Source organism: Vipera berus, assembly GCF_964194415.1.
Source record: "Vipera berus genome assembly, chromosome: W".
Classification (NCBI taxonomy): Eukaryota; Metazoa; Chordata; class Lepidosauria; order Squamata; family Viperidae; genus Vipera; species Vipera berus.
This window is the reverse complement of record NC_138210.1, coordinates 49,992,523-50,014,417: the sequence shown is the minus strand read 5'-3', so window position 1 is coordinate 50,014,417 and position 21,895 is coordinate 49,992,523. Positions and strand designations below refer to the sequence as shown.

Sequence of the window (21,895 nt, the reverse complement as noted above, 5' to 3'; positions counted from 1 at the left end):
ATATACATATATATATATATACATATATATATATATATATATATATATATATATATATATATATATATATATATATATATATATATATATATATATATATATATATATATATATATATATATATATATATATATATATATATATATATATATATATATATATAGTGTGTTCTGCTTAAGAAATATTTTAATAAAAAAAACAACACAAGTACTGTGCCATTTTATGACTGATTTGCCGGAATTGCAGCTGCTCTAATGGTGGCACAGTGGGGGGGGGGACTGTAAATGACAAGGAACAACCCTGGGCAAGGAAAACTAGAGAAAAGGTCCTTCTGAAGAGGAAATGTCCTATAGCAGGAAATGAAGACCGCTTTGTATCAATAAGCTTAGGTCACAGAAACTCTGTCCTTTTCATAGCAGGTAGCTATCACTTGTTACTCTGTTGTGAAGGGGTTTTACTAATGCATCTCTTCCTCATTTTCACAAGGTTTGACTAAACAGCAGCATGCCAAGATATTAATTGTCCTAACCGTCAACCTTAATGAATCTCACTTGCCAAATGTGACTGGCTTGTTTTTCTTGATTAGCTTGGGTCTGGTGACAGTTTTGTATAAGGCCAACTCATGCCCAGTATTCATTGTACAGCTCACGTGACAAGATCAATTGCTTGAGTCACTATGCTCAGCTGTGGACAATACAGATCCTGGCAGTTTGGCATCTTACTTCCTGCATGCCTTTGGGAGAACTCTACCTGTGTATCTTAATGCTCATAAGCAAACTGCTTCGCAACCTGTACATTTTCTCTAGTTCCACCTTGACGTTTCTTGTGAGATAAACAAGTCCACAAAGCTTCCCTTGGGTAATAAATAAAAGCCGTGTTAGCGTAGAATTACCATTTACTTTATTAAAACCTTTCATCTCAAAAGCAGCAACTGATTTCAATCCTTAAAAGATGACGTGTACATTACTTTTTTTTTTAAAAAAAAGTGTGTGCAAAACATAAATTCTCTAAATACAGTTGCAACCCTCTTTCTTCCAAGAGGGCAATTTTGATCATCGTTGATGTTCCCGTAAAGGAGTCCCACTCCTTTTTAACTCTGCATCCATGCTGGCAGTATTTCTGTCCAAGCATACTTGGGTGGGGGGGGGGGGGAAGCAGTCCCCTTCATCGCCTTCACATCGGAGTCTACTTCTTCCATAAATCTGTCAGGCTGACAATTGGTAGCCCAGAACGAAAGCTGCTTGATGGCATCTCTGAACTGAGGTCTCCACACACAAGAACAGCCCAGAATCTCTGCTCTCAGCCTTCGCCCCAGCTTGGAGGGAATTCATAAATTATACAGCAGAAACATCCAGAGGCTGCATTCCCACCCCTGCGCAATTCCAGCTTAAATCAGGCAAAACTGCAAGGCTAGCAGCACACACAAGTGGGCCCAGATCATCTCAGCCAAAGATCAAAAGGCAACAGGTTGGTTTCAAAGTCCCAGCACCTCTGCTGAGTGTTGTTGTGTTTTTTTTTAATCCAGTCTGTGAGCCAGAAGGAGGGGTGGGTAAATGCCCAGTCAGATAGCCCAGAAGAGAGAGAGAAATGAGTGAGGGTCAAGTAAACCAAAGATGGGTAGAAGTGGTCCTATAGAATATATCTTTTTCAGAGCTCGGTGGTTGGACTGTACTTCTCCAACAGCGTTCTTGACCCTCTTCCTCGTACGCTGAGACCATAACAGAACCTAAGAGTAAAACTTCTGACCCTGTGAAAATGCCCCCGCCCATCATCCAAGTTACTAACGGCATTATATACTTGGCAAGACAAGTGATCTTTTAAGAGGGAGAAGTTACGCTTGCTCTCTGAATTATCCAGTTGGGGAAGATACCGGAGCGCGATCTCAACTGAATCCTAAGGAAGAAAAGATTCAGCTGACTGATTCTCTTCAAAGGGCCCTCGAACAATGTCCCAACTATTGTGGAGGGCCCTTGTCTTCACAGCAACAGTTAGGAAGGCGACGAGGGAATTCACATTATGAGCAGGAAAGGAGGAACTGGGCAGAGAAGAACCTGTCTCGAAACCGATCACGTTTCAAAATGTATGCGAGGAATGCAATCAGGAGAAGAATGCCAGATACTCGACAGAGAGATTAGTCATATCCAAGCGCAGTTCCGGAATTTGCCTAAAAAAGGGAGACTGTGCTCCCACTGACTTATGAAATTACATCCACAGTAACAAAAGAGGTTTATTGCAGATTTGTATCCAACTATGATTTTTTTTTAAAAAGGCCAAGCAAGTCTTGGGCAATGGGGAAGGGGCGAAAAAGGGAGATACTCCCGGGACTTATGGATTAGATCCTCAGAGTAAAAGCCAGGGATAGGAGTGAGGTGTGAACTTTTTAAAAAGCCATACGCTACACCAGGGCTAGCTAACCTTGGCTCTTTTGTGACGCATGGACTTCGACTCCCAGGCTCAGGAATTCCGGGAGTTGAAGTCCCAAGAGTCACAAAAGAGCCAAGGTCGCCTACCCCTGTGCTAGACCAAGACTGCCGGTGGATTTACAAAGACGCACACATGATGACCCCCCCCTTAGGAGTCTGTTTGGGCTTCGGAGGAAGAGTACCGCTTCCTAATTGAATCCCAGTGGCGTTCTCTGCACCCGGCGTGCAGAGAGTAAGCTTGAAGCACAGCAGGCTATGAAATTGTGAGACCCTCCCGGGGAGGATAAAAACAGGAAGGCAACCGCACTCCTTGTGCAACCTGGGGTGGGAGTAGAAGATTACCACAGGCAGCTCTGGAGGAGGAGGAGGAGGAGTGGTAGAGCAACCATGCAGGCTATGGAAACAGAACCACTGGGAGTGCTCTTGTCTGGGTTGAGGGGCCAGCTCCAGCCTGATGAGGGTTGGATGTCGTCATAGGGGCCTCCCCCGCTTGTAGAATTGGGGCAAAAGGCCTCTTTGGGGGTGGGCCCCGGAGGGACCATCACTTGTTGAAGCTGTACCTCTGGAACTCTTTGCTTAATCCAGTCGGCATAGACAGGAAGGCGGATGTAAACACCAGGTCTATTGGGCTCCCCACAATTGTCTCCCCAGCTCACGACGCCAGCCAGGAACCAGGCGTTGTCAACAAGACAGGAAAGGGGGCCTCCGGAATCACCCTAAGAAAAAAAGGAATTAAAGTCAAGTTGGGGTCTTATTTGGGGGGGGGGGAGTTGCAAAGGAAAAGAAGTAAGAGAATCTGTAAGCATCCTGTCTGATACTACGAAGAGGGATCAAGCCAGTGCTTTTCAAACCGGGTAACTTTTAAGATGTGTGGACTTCAACTCCCAGAATTCTCAGCAGCTCTCTGGGAATTCTGGGAGTGGAAGTCCACAGAACGTTAAGAGTGGCTAAGGTTGAGGAATGCCGGTCTAGCCTAAAGCTCTGAAAAACCCAACTGTCTATTAGCCTCATTTAACAAAGAGATGCTTTCTCGTGCAATCCTAGTAAAATGACTGAGAACTCCTGCAGTTTTCAGGACCTCGGGTCCTACCACCATCACCACCGCCCTTGGCCGATGAATGGCACCCCCGACCTCCTCTCCTCTCTCTGTGGCCTCACCTGACAGGCGTCCTTCTTGCCTTCTGCAAAGCCAGCACACATCATGTCATTGTGAAGGGTGTGGGACCCATCAGGATCTGGGTTCCTTCCATACAGGCACTTGCAGTTCTCTAGACCAATGATGGGCACTTCCAGTTGTTGAAGTGTCATGGGTGAGGGAAGACTCGCTACAGGGAAGGAGACGGTATAGAGTCAGTGCGGAGGCAAGGCATCTTGAAGGATGTATCACTTAAGCGTTAAGTAGGAGGGACGGTCTTCCCTGGGGTGGGGAACCCAAACTGGGAAATAAGTATCTCCTCCTGGATTAATCCAATGTGCTTCTTAGCCCAGCACTTTCTCTCTCCCAACCAGATGTCTGTGGAAAGCTTCCAGAGCCATGCCTGTCTCCTTATGTCATTACATCGCAGCTCCCCTTTGTAGACTCCAACCCAGAAATAACATTACGTCTTTAAGACCACTAGTTCTTGATGGAACTGGATGTGTCCAGTCCCCATCCAGTTCAGTAACCATCCCCATTCTTGTGGTAATGGACTCCACAGATCAATTATGTGCAGCCCTTTCATTTCTCTATTCTAAATCTCGTCCCAGTTTCATCAGAGTCTTCCTGATCCAAATCTTTTCAGAGAAGAAGAAGAAAAAAATCTCCCTGTCCATATTCTCCATGCCATACATGACTAAACCAGGCTAAACCATCCCAAAATGTCTCTTTTTTTCTAAAGCCTTTTCCTGTAAAGGAGGCGTTCAGGCATTATGAATGTTGACTTACATTCATCTGCCTGTTCCTATTAATGGCTTTAAACTATTGCCTAGGACCGTGGTGGTGAACCAATGGCACGTGTACCACAGGTGGCATGCAGAGCTCTCTCTCTGGGCACACGTGCCGTCGCCCCAGTCCTAGGCCTTCAAGCTGGGTTTTATAAAACCTTTTTGCTTTAGGCCTCCGCCGGTGTGTCCAAAAAAAAAGGTTCAATCAATCAATCAATTTCAACTTCTTGTGGGGAAAAAAAAGATCTCGCAAAGTTGGAATTGATTGATTGAGCTTTTTAGTCCCACTTAGTCTGCCATTACCACCGCAGCCATGCCTACCCAATGGGCCCTGCCCACCCAATGAGCCACACCCAGCTAATGGGCCACGCCCACATGGCACCCGATGATACATAAGTGGGTTTTGGGTTGCAGTTTGGGCACTCGGTCTCTAAAAGGTTCGCCATCACTGGCCTAGGAGAATCTGGCACTATAATTTCTGGCAACTAGGGCTGTTTGGAGTTCTTCAAAGCTTTGACTGCCTTCTCTAGAAGTTTTCCAACTGCTGCTCTGTTTTTATTATCCACGCACTATTAAAATTCCCCGGTTCCTGTTTGTAACCTTTAATTGGGCAAAGCAGTGCATCATACGGCAACACTTTTTTGAATTATCCTCCCATGAATGAGCTAACTTAAAGGAAACGTCCAAATCTTCCTGACAGAACAATTAACCAGTGGAACAACCTGCCTCCAGAAGTGGTGAATGCTCCAACATTGGAGGTTTTTAAGAAGAGACTGGACAGCCATTTGTCTGAAATGGTATAGGGTTTCCTGCCTTAGCAGGGGGTTGGACTAGATGACCTCCAAGGTCCCTTCCAACTTCTTCTTCTTCTTCTTCTTCTTCTTCTTCTTCTTCTTCTTCTTATTATTATTATTATTATTATTATTATTATTATTATTATTATTATTATTATTATCCAGGACCTATTATTCTATGGGATTGAGATTTGGCAAAGTCACATGACTGACATTTCCAATGCTCCCTGCCGGCTTCTCACAAGTCATTGGGGAAGCCAGCAGAAAGTTAAGAATTTGCTCCCGCTGTTTTTCTGCCTGCCAATGGTCATTCTGTCTCTCAGTTTAGTTAATGTCTCTCAAACAATAACCCAACTGGTTCATGGATTGTGAATGATCATTATTACTACAGAATGTCTCCTTTTATTGTTTTGTTTTACATATTTATACCCTTGCAAGCTCCTCTTACTTTTGATTTTTGAAAAACCGATGATGCCATAGAAATATAGGTAGGTCTCGACCCATGACCACAATGGAGCCCAAACTTTCTGTTGCTAAGACAGCAATTTGTTTTGCCCCATTTTAAGACGTTTCTTGGCAGACTTGTTAAGTGAATCACTGTAGTTGTTAAGTCAGCAACACGGTTGTTAAGTGAATCTGGCTTCCCCATAAACATTGTTGGTCAGAAGGTTGCAAAAGCTGATCACATGACCCCAGGATACTCCAACCGTCATAAATATGAGTCGGTTGCTAAGCATGTCAATTTCGATCACGTGACCTCGGGTACGCTGCAACGGTCGGTAAGTGTGAAAAATAGTCATAAGCCACTTTTTGTCAGTGCCATTATAACTTTGGTCACTAAACGAACTGTTGTAAGTCAAGGACTACCTGTAAAACGTTGAACACCCAAAATCAACTGCTCTAATATTAAACTGGACAAACATCATTTGGGATAAGAAGGGAAGAAAACTAAATCCTGAATGTGGAAGAATTTGCAGCAAGAGAAACTGCATTAGATAGAAAAGGTTTGCCCTTTCAGATGTATCAGCATCCTTGCATACTTAAATCAGCCACCTGGGAAAGCCAAGGAAAATCATCCAAACAAAAAACGAAAGTTAGAATTTTGGGGACATGTGATGCAACACCCAGAAAAATACGGCCTACTCCATTTAATCCTCCAGGGCAGGGGTGTCAAACTCAATTTCATGGAGGGCCGCATCAGCATTGCGGTTGCCCTCAGGGGGCTGGGTGGGTGTGGCCTGGGTGGGCGTGGCCTACTGGGTGGGCGTGGCTAGAGTGCGTATGGCCTACTGGGTGGGCGTGGCCAGCTCTACATCATTCGCATCAAGGGTGCCTATGGGGGCCTGGGCAGGAATGGGAGAGATCTGGGGGTCTCTGGCAGAAGGAAGGTCTCTGGGCCAGGGCCAAAGCAGTGGGGGCCGTTCCCTCACTGTTTCCAGGATGGCTTCGCGGGCCACATGAAACCACTTCACGGGCCGCATCCGGCCCCCGGGCCTTGTGTTTGACATGTCTGCTCCAGGGCAAGGGTAGGCAACCTTGGCTCTTTTATGACTTATGGACTTCAACTCCCAGAATTCCTGAGCCAGCATGGCTCAGCTTGGAAACCTCTCCCTTTCCCCTCAGCATGGCTGGCTCAGGAATTCTGGGAGTTGAAGTCCATGAGTCATAAAAGAGCCAAGGTTGCCTACCCCTGCTCCAGGGAAAGATGGAAGGCAAACGAGGTCCAGGCAGAAGAAGGACATCATGGCTTCAAAACTTAAGGGACTGGTTTGGACAAAACTCAGCCACACTTTTTCGTGCGGCTGCTGATAAAAACAGGGTCGCCAACGTCCGATGACGGATATGGCACAAGAAGAAGAAGATGGCATCCTTTGGGTACAACTGAAGCTACAAGCGCCACCTTCATCCAGCCTAGCTGATGGAGAAATTCTGGGATTTATACTACCACACCACCCAAAGGCGCTAGGTATGGCAAAGAACAAGGATGAAACCTTTAGATAAAAATCTTTTCTCCTTACTATCTGCAAGGACATTCCCCCAGCCCGTGACGGTGCATCTCATGCCTGGCGGGAAGGTGACCGAAGAGGCAGGCAGGCAGATGGGCCGTACAGTCCGACTATAGTTAGCGGGGAATTTGAGTTTCACCAGGGCAATGTCCCCTTGAGAGCTTTCGTCTTCATTGTAACCAGGATACTTGATCACCTCTTCTACTAGTATCACTTGGATGTCTGGTGAGGGGTTTTTCAGCTGATAGGACCCCAGTGCGACTTCATACATATCGATCTGATTCGCCCTGCAGAGAGAAAAGTGGTTTGCATCACTTTTGAGATTCTAAGACTGTAAGATCATCCCAAGTGCACCCAGTATCCAAGCATGGGCATGAAGGCAATAATAATAATCCACCTTTCCCCCCCCACCCACCCACGCAATGTTTAAATATATCCTACGCGGTGGCTCAGTGGGTTAGGACACTGAGCTTGTCGATCAGAAGGTTGGCAGTTTGGCGGGTCGAATCCCGAGTGCCGTGTAGCAGAGTGAGCGCCTGTTACTCGTCCCAGCTTCTGCCAACCTAGCAGTTCGAAAGCACGTAAAAATGCAAGTAGAAAAATAGGGACCACTACGGTGGGAAGGTAACAGCGTTCCGTGCGCCTTTGGTGTCTAGTCATGCCGGCCACGTGACCACGGAGACGTCCTCGGACAAGCGCTGGCTCTTTGGCTTTGAAACGGAGATGAGCACCGGCCCCTAGAGTCGGAAACAACTAGCACACATGTGCGGGGGAACCTTTACCTTTACCTACTTCTTAACAGTAAGACAGCATCAGGCTAGTATGCCACATAGCCACGAACTGAACTGTACAGGTAGTCCTTGACTTCCAACTGTTTATTTAGTGACTAGTCGAAGTTACAATGGCACTGAAAAAAGTGACTTATCACCGTTTTTTCACACTTATGACCACTGCAGCATCCCCAGTGCTGTTGGAATTTTGAACGGCCATTAAACAAACTGTTGTAAGTCGAGGAGTACCTGTACTTTCCCACTACTACTTTGCTCACAACCAACCTTGGAGGTGGGTTAGACTGAGAGAGAATAATTGGTCCAAAGTCACCCAGCCAGCTTTCATGCCTAAAGTGGGACTAGAACTCACTGTCTCTCAGAGATTGGCTCAGTCACCCAGCCAGCTATTATAATAACAACAATGTTGGAAGAGAGATTGGAGGTCATCTAGTCCCACCCCCTGCTCAGGCAGGAAGCCCTATGCCAGGGATCTTCAAACCTGGCCCTTTTATGACTTGTGGACTTTAACTCCCAGAATTCCTCAGCCAGCATGCCTGGCTGAGGAATTCTGGGACTCGAAGTCCACAAGTCATAAAAGGGCCAAGTTTGAAGACCCCTGCCCTATACCATTTCAGACAAATGGCTATCCAGTTTCTTCTTAAAAACTGGAGTTGGAGTTTAAAAAGTGTTGGAGCATTCACAGCTTCTGGAGGCAGGTTGTTCCACTGGTTAATTGTTCTAACTGTCAGGAAGTTTCTCCTTAGTTCTAGGTTGCTTCTCTCCTTGACTAGTTTCCATCTGTTGCTTCTTGTCCTGCTTTCAGGTGCTTTGGAGAATAGCTTGACTCCCTCTTCTTTCTGGCAGCCCCTGAGATATTGGAACACTGCTATCACGTCACCCCTCGTCCTTCTCTTCATTAAACTAGAAATATCCAATTCCAGCAGTTGTTCCTTATATGTTTTAGCCTCCAGTCCCCTGATCATCTTTGTTGCTCTTCTCTGTACTCTTTCTAGAGTCTCAACATCTTTTTTACATTGTGGTGATGAAAACTGGATGCCTAAGACGGGACTAGAACTCACAGTCTCCTGGTTTCTAGCCTGGTGCCTTCACACTAGACCAAACTTTCAAGGGATACTTGACTTACTTGGGGAAGCAATGTGCAGCTGTAACCAACCACTGGGGGGCAATGAGGGTTCCCCCACAGGCATGAACACCATTGAAGTTCAGGTTGGCCTGCCATGGCCACTGTCCGTTTTGAGCATTCGAACCTCCCACGATCCGTCCCAGAGCAGGCACCCCACACAACACTGCAGACAGATGACATTATCATGAGTGGGGAAGGAAAAAAAATCATTCTAGAATTCATCGCATTGCCTCATTCATTGTTGGCCGCCAAGTATAGCCGTGGGATAAATTAGGAGTACGCTTCTGTTCCAGGGGAACTTAATAAGAAATATAATCAACAGCTAGGAAATCTCTGTCCTCTACTTTAACAGCCCCTTCCTGTTTTTATTGCTGAAAAGGTAGCATGTGGAAGCACGTGCACCTGGTGACTTCAGTCTCAAAGGCCAAGAATAAAGAAATGAGACTCCCATTTTGAAAAGTCACAGGTTCGAGGATTTCCATATAGAAAGAAGTACGATCATTAAACTATGATTGTTAGGAACAAAAGCAAATCAGGATTTGAAGAGGGGAGGGCAGAGTTCAATTAGCCAGCAGGAAACACAGGAAAGATAAGAAAGACAGGTAGAATGTGCAACGTTCACGAATCTCTTACCTTCTGTGCTGGCCTCTTTCATGACTGCAGAATAGAAACAGGGGAAAAACATGAAACATAAGGGGAGAAAAAAAAGAATATTAGAAGGACATAAAGACACCTTGTAATATCTCGGTTATACTTGTTGTTTATGAAAACTGGTTTACAGGACACTCCGTTTCCCATTCCCATGCAGCAGGGGTGTCAAACTCAATTTCATTGAGGGCCGCATCAGCATTGCGGTTGCCCTCAGGGGGCCGGGTGGGTGTGGACAGGGTGGGCGTGGCCTACTGGGTGGGCGTGGCTAGAGTGCGTATGGCCTGCTGGGTGGGCGTGGCCAGCTCTACATCGTTCGCATCAAGGGTGCCTGTGAGGGCCTGGGCAGGAGTGGGACAGATCTGAGGGTCTCTGGCAGGAGGAGGGTCTCTGGGCCAGGGCCAAGGCAGTGGGGGCTGTTCCCTCCCTGTTTCCAGGATGGCTTCGCGGGCCGCATGAAACCACTTCACGGGCCGGATCCGGGCCTTGTGTTTGACATGTCTGCCATACAGGAAGTCCTCGACTTATGGCAGAGCTACCTGAGGGTACCTACAACTCAGATGCAGCTTTCCAGCAAACCACTGCTTCAGTTAACAACCACTTAATGACCATGACAAAAAGTCATAAAATTGGATTTCTCACGGGGGGGGGGTGTAACCCAACTGACTACAATCACAAGTTATAACCATGATGGGCAAGCTGGATCGTAACCTATGATCGTAACTGAGCCCAAAATTTCTGTGGCTAAGGGAGAGACGTCTTAAGGGAGTTTTGCCTCGTTTTACGGCCTTTCTTGCCACAGTTGTTAAGTGAATCACTGCAGCTGATAAGTTAGTAACACGGCTGTTAAGTGAATCTGACTTCCCTATTGACTTTGCTTGTCAGAAGGTGGCAAAAGGGGATCACACGTGACCCCGGGACACTGCAACCGTCATAAATATGAGTCAATGGTCAAGTCTCTGAATTTTGATCCCCGGACCGTGGGTCTGCTGCAATGTTGGTAAGTGTGAAAAACGGTCGTAAGTCACTTTTTTCAATGCTGCTGTAACTTAGAATGGTTGCTAAACAAATGGTCGAAAGTCAAGGTTTGCCTATCTACACCTGTAGTCTGTTGCATTAATGTACACAGGAAGCCAATTTTCCCTCAATTCTGTTGGCCGTGTGGCCTTAACTCTTTGATCTGGTCTTAACTGGGGCCCAAGTCTGGGCCACAACTTTTCTTTAGAGCAGTGGTGGCGAACCTATGGCACGCGTGCCAGAGGCGGCACTCAGAGCCCTCTCTGTGGGCACGCGCACCACTGCCAGCAGCTTGCGCAGATCCATTAGGCCGTTGCCACTGCCTGGAGCAGCAGCCCCACCCAACACAAAGGAGGCAAAGCGGCCAGCTAGCAAGCTCGAGTAGAGGTGGTAGAGCTCGCCCACGCCCAGCAAGCCAAAGGCCAGCCCGAGCAGGGAAAGCCGGATCCCCATTGGCACCACAGCCCCCCAGCCCCAGCTAAGATTGCGTGCCTCCCTGCCATTCTACGCTGGGCCTCCTGCCCACCACCCCACCTGACAGAGACCTCCGGGATCTCCCCCAACCCTGCCCTACAGGCATCCCTCCCCCATGAGCCACATAGAGGTGGCCATGCCCACCCCAGCCACGCCACCCAGTCTGCCGTGACAAGTGCACCCATGCCCACCCAGTGGGCCACACCCCCATGCCCCCCCCCCGAGGGCACCACAATGCTTAGGCGGGCCTGGCACTTTGTGATAAATAAGTGGGTTTTGGGTTGTGGTTTGGGCACTCGGTCTCTAAAAGGTTGGCCATCACGGCTCTAGAAGCATCTTGGAGGAAATGAATTGAGCACACCGCACCTAAGAACTCGCTGGGGGTACCTCCCCAAAGCCCCTCTGCCTTGAACAGCAGGGCAACGGGTGGAAATCCAGCCGAAGCATCCTTGAAGGAAGTTGCCCTGATTCGATGCATTCTCCCTCTTTCACAAGATGCAGGAAATAGTTCACAGAATATAAAGCCGCAGCCCTTTCTAGAGCAAAAGTCCCATGGCAGACTGTGTCAAAGCCCGCGTACTTTTCGTTTTAGAAATCACACCGGGTGATATCATCAAAGTGACAGAGAGGGAAAGGTGATTTCTTGCCGGCTTTTCCCAAGGTTTGTTCCTGAGGTTGCGCTAAGGGATCTGAGTCAGCCTCTCTCTCTGCTCCTGCCCGCATTTTTTCTTCTGGCAACTCTGCTTCCTGAGAATTTATTTCCCGCCCTGCGAGACGAACACCAAGCCAAGAATGCGACAACTTGCCACAGCCAACTCGCCGCGGGACAATTCAATTCAATTATTTAAAATAATTTTTAAAATGGTTTTAATTTTGGTCGTTCGTACGTCATTTTGTCCCTCCTTTGGCATCCTTTCTTTAATGATTCTATTCCACCATTTCTTCGATATTAGTGTAAAACATAATCCACCCCGGCTGGATGCTGAAAAGAAAAATAAATTAAAAAAACCCGGATAGATTCTCCTCCCCTTACATCAGGGGCAGTAGTGGGATTCAGCTGGTTCATACCACTTCTGCGGAGCTGGTAGCTAATTTTTTGTTGCCCAGGCCCAGAATGGACTTCTGGAAGTGGCACCCACACAAGGAACCAGTTGTTCACATATCTGAATCTCACCACTGATCATGGGATCCCAACTGGGGCTGCGAGATGATATACCAGGGGGTGCAAAACCTTGGGTTTAGAAATTTCAAAATTATAGTGTATATGCACAATTGGTTGCCATTATTTTGAACTTTTGTAAGGGGTGCGAGAACATATCAGAAGCATTGGGGTGTGGGGTATAGAAAAGGTTGGGAACCACTGCCTTACATAATGGGTCTACAGCTAGTTATAAGCTTATAAATTATAATCCTTATTTAACAAAAAATACTATATTAAATCCCCTTCATGGATTACTGCCTTGTCGTGGCGAAGGGGCTTGCGTAATTCAATGAAGCTATGAGCTATGCCGTGCAGGGCCACGCAAGACGGACAGGTCATAGCAGAGAGTTCTGACAAAACGTGATCCACTGGAGAAGGAAATGGCAAACCACTCCAGTATCTTTGCCATGAAAACCCTATGGACAGTACCAAAAGGCAAAACGATATGACGCTGGAAGATGAGCCCCTCAGGTCGGAAGGTGTCCAATATGCTACTGGGGAAGAGCAGAGGGCTAGTACTAGTAGCGCCAGAAAGAATGAAGCGACTGGGCCAAAGCCGAAAGGACGCTCAGCTGTGGATATGTCTGGTGGTGAAAGGAAAGTCCGATGCTGTAAAGATTTTTTCTCCATAGGAACCTGGAATGTAAGATCCATGAATCAAGGAAAACTGGACGTGGTCAAACAAGAGATGACAAGACTGAACATTGACATCTTAGGTATCAGCGAACTAAAATGGACAGGAATGGGTGAATTTAATTCAGATGACCATCAGGTATACTACTGTGGGCAAGAATCCTTCAGAAGAAATGGAGTAGCCTTCATAGTCAATAAAAGAGTAGGAAAAGCAATACTGGGATACAATCCTCAAAATGACAGAATGATCTCAGTTCGAATCCAAGGCAAACCATTCAATATCACAGTAGTCCAGGTCTATGCCCCAACCACCAGTGCTGAAGAGGATGAAATTGACCAGTTCTATGAAGCACTACAGCACCTTATAGAACTAACACCAAAAAATGATGTTCTTATCATCATGGGGGATTGGAATGCTAAAGTAGGAAGCCAAAAGATAACTGGAATAACAGGCAAGTTTGGCCTTGGAGTGCAAAATGAAGCAGGGCACAGGCTGATAGAATTCTGTCAAGAGAATACAATGGTCATAGCAAACACTCTTTTCCAACAACCCAAGAGACGGCTCTACACATGGACATCACCAGATGGTCAACACAGAAATCAGATTGACTATATGCTCTGCAGCCAAAGATGGAGAAGCTCTATACAGTCAGTAAAAACAAGACCAGGAGCTGACTGTGGCTCAGACCATGAGCTTCTCCTTGCAAAGTTTAGGCTTAAACTGAAGAAAGTAGGGAAAAGCACTAGGCCACTCAGGTATGAATTAAATCATATCCCTGTTGAATATACAGTAGAGGTGACAAATAGATTTAAGGAATTAGATCTGATAGACAGAGTGCCTGAAGAACTATGGACAGAGGTTCGCGACATTGTACAAGAGGTAGCAACCAAAACCATCCCAAAGAAAAAGAAATGCAAGAAAGCAAAATGGCTGTCTGAGGAAGCTTTGCAAATAGCTAAAGAAAGGAGGGAAGCGAAAGGCAAGGGAGAAAAAGAAAGATACACCCAATTGAATGCAGAATTCCAGAGAATAGCTAGAAGAGATAAGAATGCCTTCTTAAATGAACAGTGCAAAGAAATAGAAGAAAATAATAGAATAGGGAGGACCAGAGATCTTTTCAAGAAAATTGGAGAAATGAAGGGAACGTTTAATGCAAAAATGGGCATGATAAAGGACCAAAATGGCAGGGACCTAACAGAGGCAGAAGAGATTAAGAAGAGGTGGCAAAATTACACAGAAGAACTATACAAGAATGAGCTTAACGTCCCTGATAATCACAATGAGGTGGTCACTGACCTCGAGCCAGACATCCTAGAATGTGAAGTGAAGTGGGCCTTAGAAAAGCTGAGCAACAACAAAGCTAGTGGAAGTGACAGTATTCCAGCTGAGCTATTCAAAATCTTAAAAGACAATGCAGTAAAAGTGCTACACTCAATTTGCCAGCAAATTTGGAAAACTCAACAATGGCCACAGGATTGGAAAAGATCAGTTTACATTCCAATTCCAAAGAAAGGCAGTGCCAAAGAATGTTCAAACTATCGCACCATTGCACTCATTTCTCATGCTAGTAAAGTCATGCTTAAAATCCTACAAGCTAGACTTCAGCAGTATGTGGATCGAGAACTACCAGAAGTGCAGGCAGGATTTCGAAGAGGCAGAGGAACTAGAGATCAAATTGCCAACATACGCTGGATCATGGAGAAAGCTAGGGAGTTCCAGAAAAACATCTACTTCTGCTTCATTGACTATGCTAAAGCCTTTGATTGTGTGGATCATAACAAACTGTGGCAAGTTCTTAAAGAGATGGGAGTACCAGACCATCTTATTTGTCTCTTGAGAAACCTATATGCGGGTCAAGAAGCAACAGTGAGAACGGGACACGGAACCACTGATTGGTTCAAAATTGGGAAAGGAGTCCGACAAGGCTGTATACTGTCGCCCTGCCTATTTAACTTATATGCAGAGCACATCATGAGAAAGGCAGGGCTAGATGAATCAAAAGTTGGAATTAAGATTGCCGGAAGAAATATCAACAACCTAAGATACGCAGATGATACCACTCTAATGGCAGAAAGTGAAGAAGAACTAAAGAGCCTCTTGTTGCAGGTGAAGAAGGAGAGTGCAAAACTTGGGTTGAAACTTAACATTAAGAAAACCAAGATCATGGCATCTGGCCCTCTCAATTCCTGGCAAATAGATGGGGAAGAAATGGAGGTAGTGACAGATTTTATTTTCCTGGGCTCCAAGATCACTGCAGATGGGGACTGTAGCCAAGAAATTAAAAGACGCTTGCTCCTGGGGAGGAAAGCCATGGCAAATCTAGACAGCACACTAAAAAGCAGAGACATCACCCTGTCAACAAAAGTGCGTATAGTCAAGGCTATGGTCTTCCCAGTTGCAACGTATGGCAGTGAAAGTTGGACCATAAGAAAGGCTGAGCGCCAAAGAATTGAGGCCTTTGAACTGTGGTGCTGGAGAAGACTCCTGCGAGTCCCTTGGACCGCAAGGCGATCAAACTGGTCAGTCCTAGAGGAGATCAATCCTGACTGCTCTTTAGAAGGCCAGATCCTGAAGCTAAAACTCAAGTACTTTGGCCACCTAATGAGAAGGAAGGACTCACTGGAGAAGAGCCTAATGCTGGGAAAGATCGAGGGCAATAGAAGAAGGGGACGACAGAGAATGAGGTGGCTGGATGGAGTCACTGAAGCAGTAGGCGTGAGCTTAAATGGACTCCAGAAGATGGTAGAGGACAGGAAGGCCTGGAGGAATGTTGTCCATAGGGTCGCGATGGGTCGGACACGACTTCGCAGCTAACAACAACAACAACTATATTAAATAAATGAATATTCCAGATGAAGGGATCTCTATCTGATAATCAAATCAACCACACCCATCCATGTTCTTATTTTCATATCACGTGTATCTGATTGGTTTCTGCATGTGCAATACAAGAACATTCCAGAGAATTCCAGAACATCCATTCCTCCTCAGAAGGGAGCTTCCCAATTATTCCGAGGGTGGTTCGGTCCTTTTCCAAAAATTATCTTCTCTACCTAGAAATGGTTTGTGATGCCCGGGATAGGGGATAGGTTTTGCATTAACTAGCCTTGAATAGCCTTTGAATAAACAACATATCTAAACAGTTCTTAAGAAGGGGAGCTGCAAAGTCATCAAGCAAGCCCTACAGAAGATGGGAGGTGAAGTGAGGCAGAATTCTTACAAATGGGGAATGGGGAATGAACCCCACCCCCCCACCCCTTCCCCACTTCATAGAGTCATAGTGTTTCAAAGAAAAAATGAAAAGGAAATGTTATTTTTTTCCCTGTTCTTTCAACTATTCCATTGCTGAACCATAAATAAGTCTGAGGGGTGCCTTGTTGCTCTCTGAGTTCAGTTGTTTTCTTGAAGACATTTCATTACCCAACTAAGTAACACCATCAATTCTAGCGCTGAATATCATCATACCTAGCACTAAGGAGATTGGATTAATAAAACATCTGCAAGAAAGCCCACCAAGATCAGACAGCACCAGGGACCCCACAGTTCACCCTGAGCCACAGATATTCTCTTCTATTGGTATAAATAAGTCTGTTCACTTCTTGAACACTGCTGATATTATGGGACTACAGAAGTCTGGATCTGCTTTTGAACTGAACTTCCTTGTCAGACTTTACTCTGAAGTTCAACAAGCATCTCTAAATTAGAGGTGAAACGACTTGGATAGATGATGAGGCTAAATTATTCCATAATCTCAGTACTTCTGTTGAAAAGATTGAGGCATGACTACCCCGAGACAAGTAGATTAACCTTTCTTAATCAAATGCTGGCAGGGGATAATGGAAATCAGAGACCAACACATCTGGAGGCCACTAAGAGAAGCTGAGCTAGATAATCAAAATGGGCTTCTGACCAACTATTATTGTTCATCCTTTTTCATCCAGCAGCATCTGTGTACAGTCAATGCGATGTCAATGTTCATCCATCAATGCCATGTGGCATTTGGGAATCCCTGCTTTATTGCACATCAAAATATTTGGCCCAACCATCCCGATCTCCTACGGTAGGATTTTTGAAACAAGATCCTTTTGGGGGACACCGCATTTATTGGTATGTCTGCAGCACAACCTAAGCATGGACTGAGGTCTGTTGTCACACAAATCTGCTCCCGCATTGAGCAGAGTCCTCAGCACAATGTAACACCCTGGAAAAGCTCCTTGAGGCCTCAAGGCTGGCATCCAGTAGCTACTTCTAGGGCTTCAAGCCAATCCTGTTACTTGATCCTTCATGACAAAACTGTGGCTGCATGAGCAACAAGGATGTCTAAAAACAGATCCAGGCGGACTTGTTAGGTTACCTGTTCATGACGTTCAAGCCTGCCACACCCTTGAGAAAAAGTCATTGAAATATACCTGCCTGACCTATTCATGCCCTCTTACACCAACCCACCTCCCAGGGCTCAGCCTTAGCAAGAACTGAATACCTGCAGGACACATTTACAAGGCATTTTTTTATTATTGTTATTCTCAGAGCCATCAGTCATGAGCAAATGACACCCAACTTTACTTCTCACGGTGTTAAAATGCTGACGTGGCTGGTTTCAAACACAGGTAGTCCTCGACTTACGATCACAACTGAGCCCAAAATTTCTGGTATTAAATGAGACACTTGTTAAGTGAGTTTGCCCCATTTTACAACCTTTCTTGCCTCCGCTGTTAAGTGAATCACTGCAGATGATAAGTTAGCAACATTGGTGCTAAGTGAATCTGGCTTCCCCATTGACTTTATCAGATGGTGGCAAAAGGGATCACATGATCCCGCAACCATCATAAATGCATGCCAGTTGTCAAGCATCCGAATTTTGATCACGTGACCATGGGGATGCTGCAATAGTCGTAAATGTGAAAAACAGTCTTAAGTCACTTTTTTGAGTGCCGTTGTAAGCTTGAACAGTCACTAAACGAACTGTTGTAAATCAAGGACTACCTGTAAACCATTTTTTTTAGTCAAGAAATAAAAAGCTCAAGAGACATCCATTGTTTTCTGCTTTCCCTGTGAACCTGGAGGTAGAATTTCAACAAATGCGCTTTTTCTCAACAAGAACAGGCACAGCTGTCCTATCATTTGGCATCTCTGTTATGTAGGAAGAACACAAGTACAAGAAAAATCTGAATTCTCTGAGTGCCGGGAAAGTTCTCTGAGAATATTCAGAATAGTGCCATCCATGTATAAGACGAAGCTCTTTTCAGACTCAGAATTTAACTACTGCACCTGTTTTGGAGGTAGAGTAACCTTGGAAGAAATTAGCCCCAAAAGGGCCACACCTACTAAGTGCCAGACATCACAGACTGCCAAAAAGTGAGAGGGGAAAATAAAAAATAAAAAAATGCATGAGGAATGACTTAAATTCAATCCTTCACATCTCCATAGGTGCTAGCTTTAACATTGTGCTAAGTCACTGTTACTTTTAATCATGGTTTGACCAACCCATTCTATCCTTGTTTCAACTTAGCAATAAACTCTAAACTTTGGTTTACATGCCATGATGGCTGGCTTTATGGATCTCAGTAAGCTGCAACTAAGCAAGTCGTATCATGTCTCAACGCGATGCATGAACCAACCTGATATAATTTGACTTCTTATTGACTAATACGATTTTGCAGATTTCAGTTGCTGCGAGTAATTTAAATTTGTGTTTTATGTTTTATGAAGTTATTTCCCCCACCCCCTTTACCAACCTAAAATACAAGGAAACATCCAACTCCAGAAAATTACATCCCATTATTTTTGAATCGGAGTTTGGAGGTTGTGGCTCAAGGTCAAGAAAAGGACTTACAACCACAACTGAGGCCAACATTTCTATTGCTAAGTGAGACCATTGTAGGTTGAGTTTTGCCCCATTTTACAACCTCTCTCGCCACAGTTAAGTGAATCACTGCAGTTGTTAAGTGAACGTGCCATCCCCATTGATTTTGCTTGTCAGAAGATCATAAAAAGGGATCACACGACTCCGGCACACTGCAACCATCATAAATATGAGTCAGTTGCCAAGCATCTGAATTCTGATCATGTGACCGTGGGGGATGCCGCAATGGTCATAAGTGTGAAAAATGGTCATAAGTCACTTTTTTTTCCAGTGCCATTGTAACTTTGAACGGTCAGTAAATGAACTGTTGTAAGTCAAGGACTACCTAGACTTTATTCTCACGTTCCAGGACTGAGCACCGCTACTGCTGACGGGATGAGCCCTGAGGGCAAAGCATCTTATGTCTTTTTATTTTGTTTGATTACAGACAACTGCGGGCTTGAAAGGACAAACGTAAACACACGTGCAAGGATGTTCCAAGGAACCGCTTGGATTTTAATGCCTCTTCTATAAGTTTCAGAAGCAGCTCATTGGCTGGATCATTTCTAAAAGACCTGGGTGTAGCTACCAAAAAGGATATAATGCTTTCCCCCCCCCGCCGCCCCCCCCCAGCATTGCAAGAACGCATTTCCCTCCAGAAGAGAAGGGGGGGGGGAAATCTCACTTCTCACCTCCAACAGATATTATTATATTTCTACCTCAGTTGGACAGGACTTGGAGGTTGCACACAAATGGTTAAAACTTTTTCAAAGAGTAGCTAAAAAGGATCTTAGCACATCAGACCAGAGGTTCCTACTCTGACAAGCCCTTCCTTTAAAATACTTAGCGCAGGCAAAAATCCAGCAGGCAAAAATACAGTCAGCGCAGCTTTTCCAGACCTAGAGATGCAACAACGAAGCAACTTTCCTTGGGGAACGTCTTCCTAAAAGTACGAAATCTCCGGGGCAGGGGGGGGGGAGGGAGGGAGGGAGAAAATAAGATGGCAACTCTTCTTCCTTAAGACATTCCAAGGAACATTTCCTCCCCTTTCTCTTTCTGTCTGTGTTTTCCACCCATGCAGAGACCTTTGCCCTCTTGCAATCTTCTAGGCAAGGCACCCTTTGCTAGTCATGCTCAAAAGCTGGTTTCAGGAAGAAGGGTGGGAAACCAAGAAGTGTTAATCCTAAAATAAAACCCAGAAGAGCTTAGCCAAGCATTCAGAAAGAAGAGCTGTCACCCTACCCCTCTAGCAGAGGAGTGCACAATTCCACACAACTCAAAACAAGAACAAAGACGACAACGTTTGGGGGTGGTGGTGGGGGTCTCCTTTAATCATCACAAATTAGCTTATCTTAAGACTGCAATTTGAAATCCTGTCTCCAGAAGTTGTGAAAGCTCCAACACTGGAAGTTTTTAAGGTTGAGATTGGATGACAACCATCTGTCTGAAAGGGTACAGGCTTTGCTGCCTGAGCAGGGGGTTGGACTAGAAGGCCTCCAAGGTCCCTTCCAAATCTGTTGTTCTGTATGCTACATTCTTTTCTCATCATACCACCTTGGGAAGATCTTTCAAAAGAAGATCCAGCTTAAGCCTGGAACCGTGAGAAACAGAATTAAGGAAAGGATTTCTTAAAGCAGGAAATCTTTTCCGTGGGCAGGGACAACCAACCCCGGCTTTAGGCACCAGAAGCATCAAGCTCCAAAAGCTAAAAAAAACACCCAGCTAAGCTATGATCTCTCTGTGTTAAGAAATATATTTCTGGAGACAAAGGCCGGTGTGTGTGTGTGTGTGTGTGTGTGAATCTCAGGGCTGCCAACCAGCATAATCTGCATTCAGCCGCCCCCACCAGAAGCCCTGATGGAGGAGCCCAGCTCCCTTCTCTCCGATCCAAGCCAACCAAGTTCTTCACTGCCCCCCAAAGCAGGGAAACGCTCTTTGATTCCCCTCCCCAACTTGGCTCCCAAAGCCTTGAGGACTGGAAACTTGAAAGATCCGCCCCCCCCCCCCCACCAAAGGAAACTTGCGGCGGCTCCAAAGCGGGGCGGGATCGCAAGAAGTGGCCCGCGGCCAAACTGCAAGGTACGCGGGACGCAAGAGAGGAGAGGAGCTGCCCGCTGCCTTTCCTCCTCCTCCTCCTCCTCCTCTACTTACCGCCGGCGACGAGCAGCAACGACAGGAGCCCGGCGAGGCTCAGGCCACCCCGCAGCCCCTCCATGGCGGGACCCAGGTGGATCGGCGGCGGCGGCGGCGACGACGACTCTGCACGCTGAAGAGAAACGGCGAAGGGATCCTTCGAACAGCCCGGCAGGAAGGTGCACTGAAGCGGGAGACGGCGTTCGCGGCTCTACCTTCGCCGATGACGGACAAGCCGTCTAACCTGTCGGGGAAGGGCTGGCCTTCGGCCCAGAGCCAATAAGAAGTGGCAGACACGCTCTCATTTGCATAAGGACAGCCCCCCCCTCACCTGGCGTGCGCCGCAATCCTGTTGCTAGCTGAGGCAGAGAGAGAGAGAGAGAGAGAGAGAGAGAGAGAGAGAGAGAGAGAATGTGTGTGTGTGTGTGTGTGTATATATATAAGCCTTGACAAATACTTAAACATATAGATAGATAGATAGATAGATAGATAGATAGATAGATAGATAGATAGATAGATAGATAGATAGATAGATAGATAGATAGATAGATAGATAGATAGATAGATATAGATATAGATATAGATATAGATATAGATATAGATATAGATATAGATATATAGATATAGATATATAGTTCCGGCACCTTTTTTGGATGGAACCTTGTAGGGTAGGCAAGGTGGGTTGTATGACATGTGTGAGTTCCAGCACCTTTTTCTTTTACAAAAAAAGCACTGTATATATATAATAAAAGAGAGAAAGAACCTGTGGCTCAGAAAGTTAAAACAACTGCCTAATATATAATCAGCCCAGGTTCGAATCTCAGATAAAGGGTATGACTGACTGACGAGAACATAAGTTCTAAATGATCATCTCAGCCTCCCAAAT

General features: G+C 45.7%; 1 protein-coding gene across 1 annotated transcript; it reads right to left on the bottom strand.

Moving 5' to 3' along the window:
- Positions 1-662: 662 nt before the first annotated feature.
- Positions 663-21,203, bottom strand: LOC308676660 (prostasin-like). The gene is made up of 6 exons (XM_081342647.1): positions 21,028-21,203; positions 9,694-9,717; positions 9,061-9,223; positions 7,159-7,433; positions 3,582-3,748; positions 663-3,139 (listed from the first exon to the last, which is right to left on the bottom strand). Exons 1-6 carry the CDS (start codon positions 21,089-21,091, stop codon positions 2,762-2,764), a joined length of 1,071 nt encoding a protein of 356 aa, XP_081198773.1. The 5' UTR covers positions 21,092-21,203; the 3' UTR covers positions 663-2,761.
- Between the last annotated feature and the right edge of the window lie 692 nt (positions 21,204-21,895).

Excerpts from the sequence above, each read along its gene's own strand:
- LOC308676660 (XM_081342647.1), bottom strand. The coding sequence starts at position 21,091 with ATGGAGGGGCTGCGGGGTGGCCTGAGCCTCGCCGGGCTCCTGTCGTTG. Across the intron at positions 9,718-21,027 it reads GTTGCTGCTCGTCGCCGGCG|TCATGAAAGAGGCCAGCACA; the intron begins GTAAGTAGAGGA and ends TCTATTCTGCAG. Across the intron at positions 3,749-7,158 it reads GGGGAATGTCCTTGCAGATA|CGAGTCTTCCCTCACCCATG; the intron begins GTAAGGAGAAAA and ends CCTTCCCTGTAG.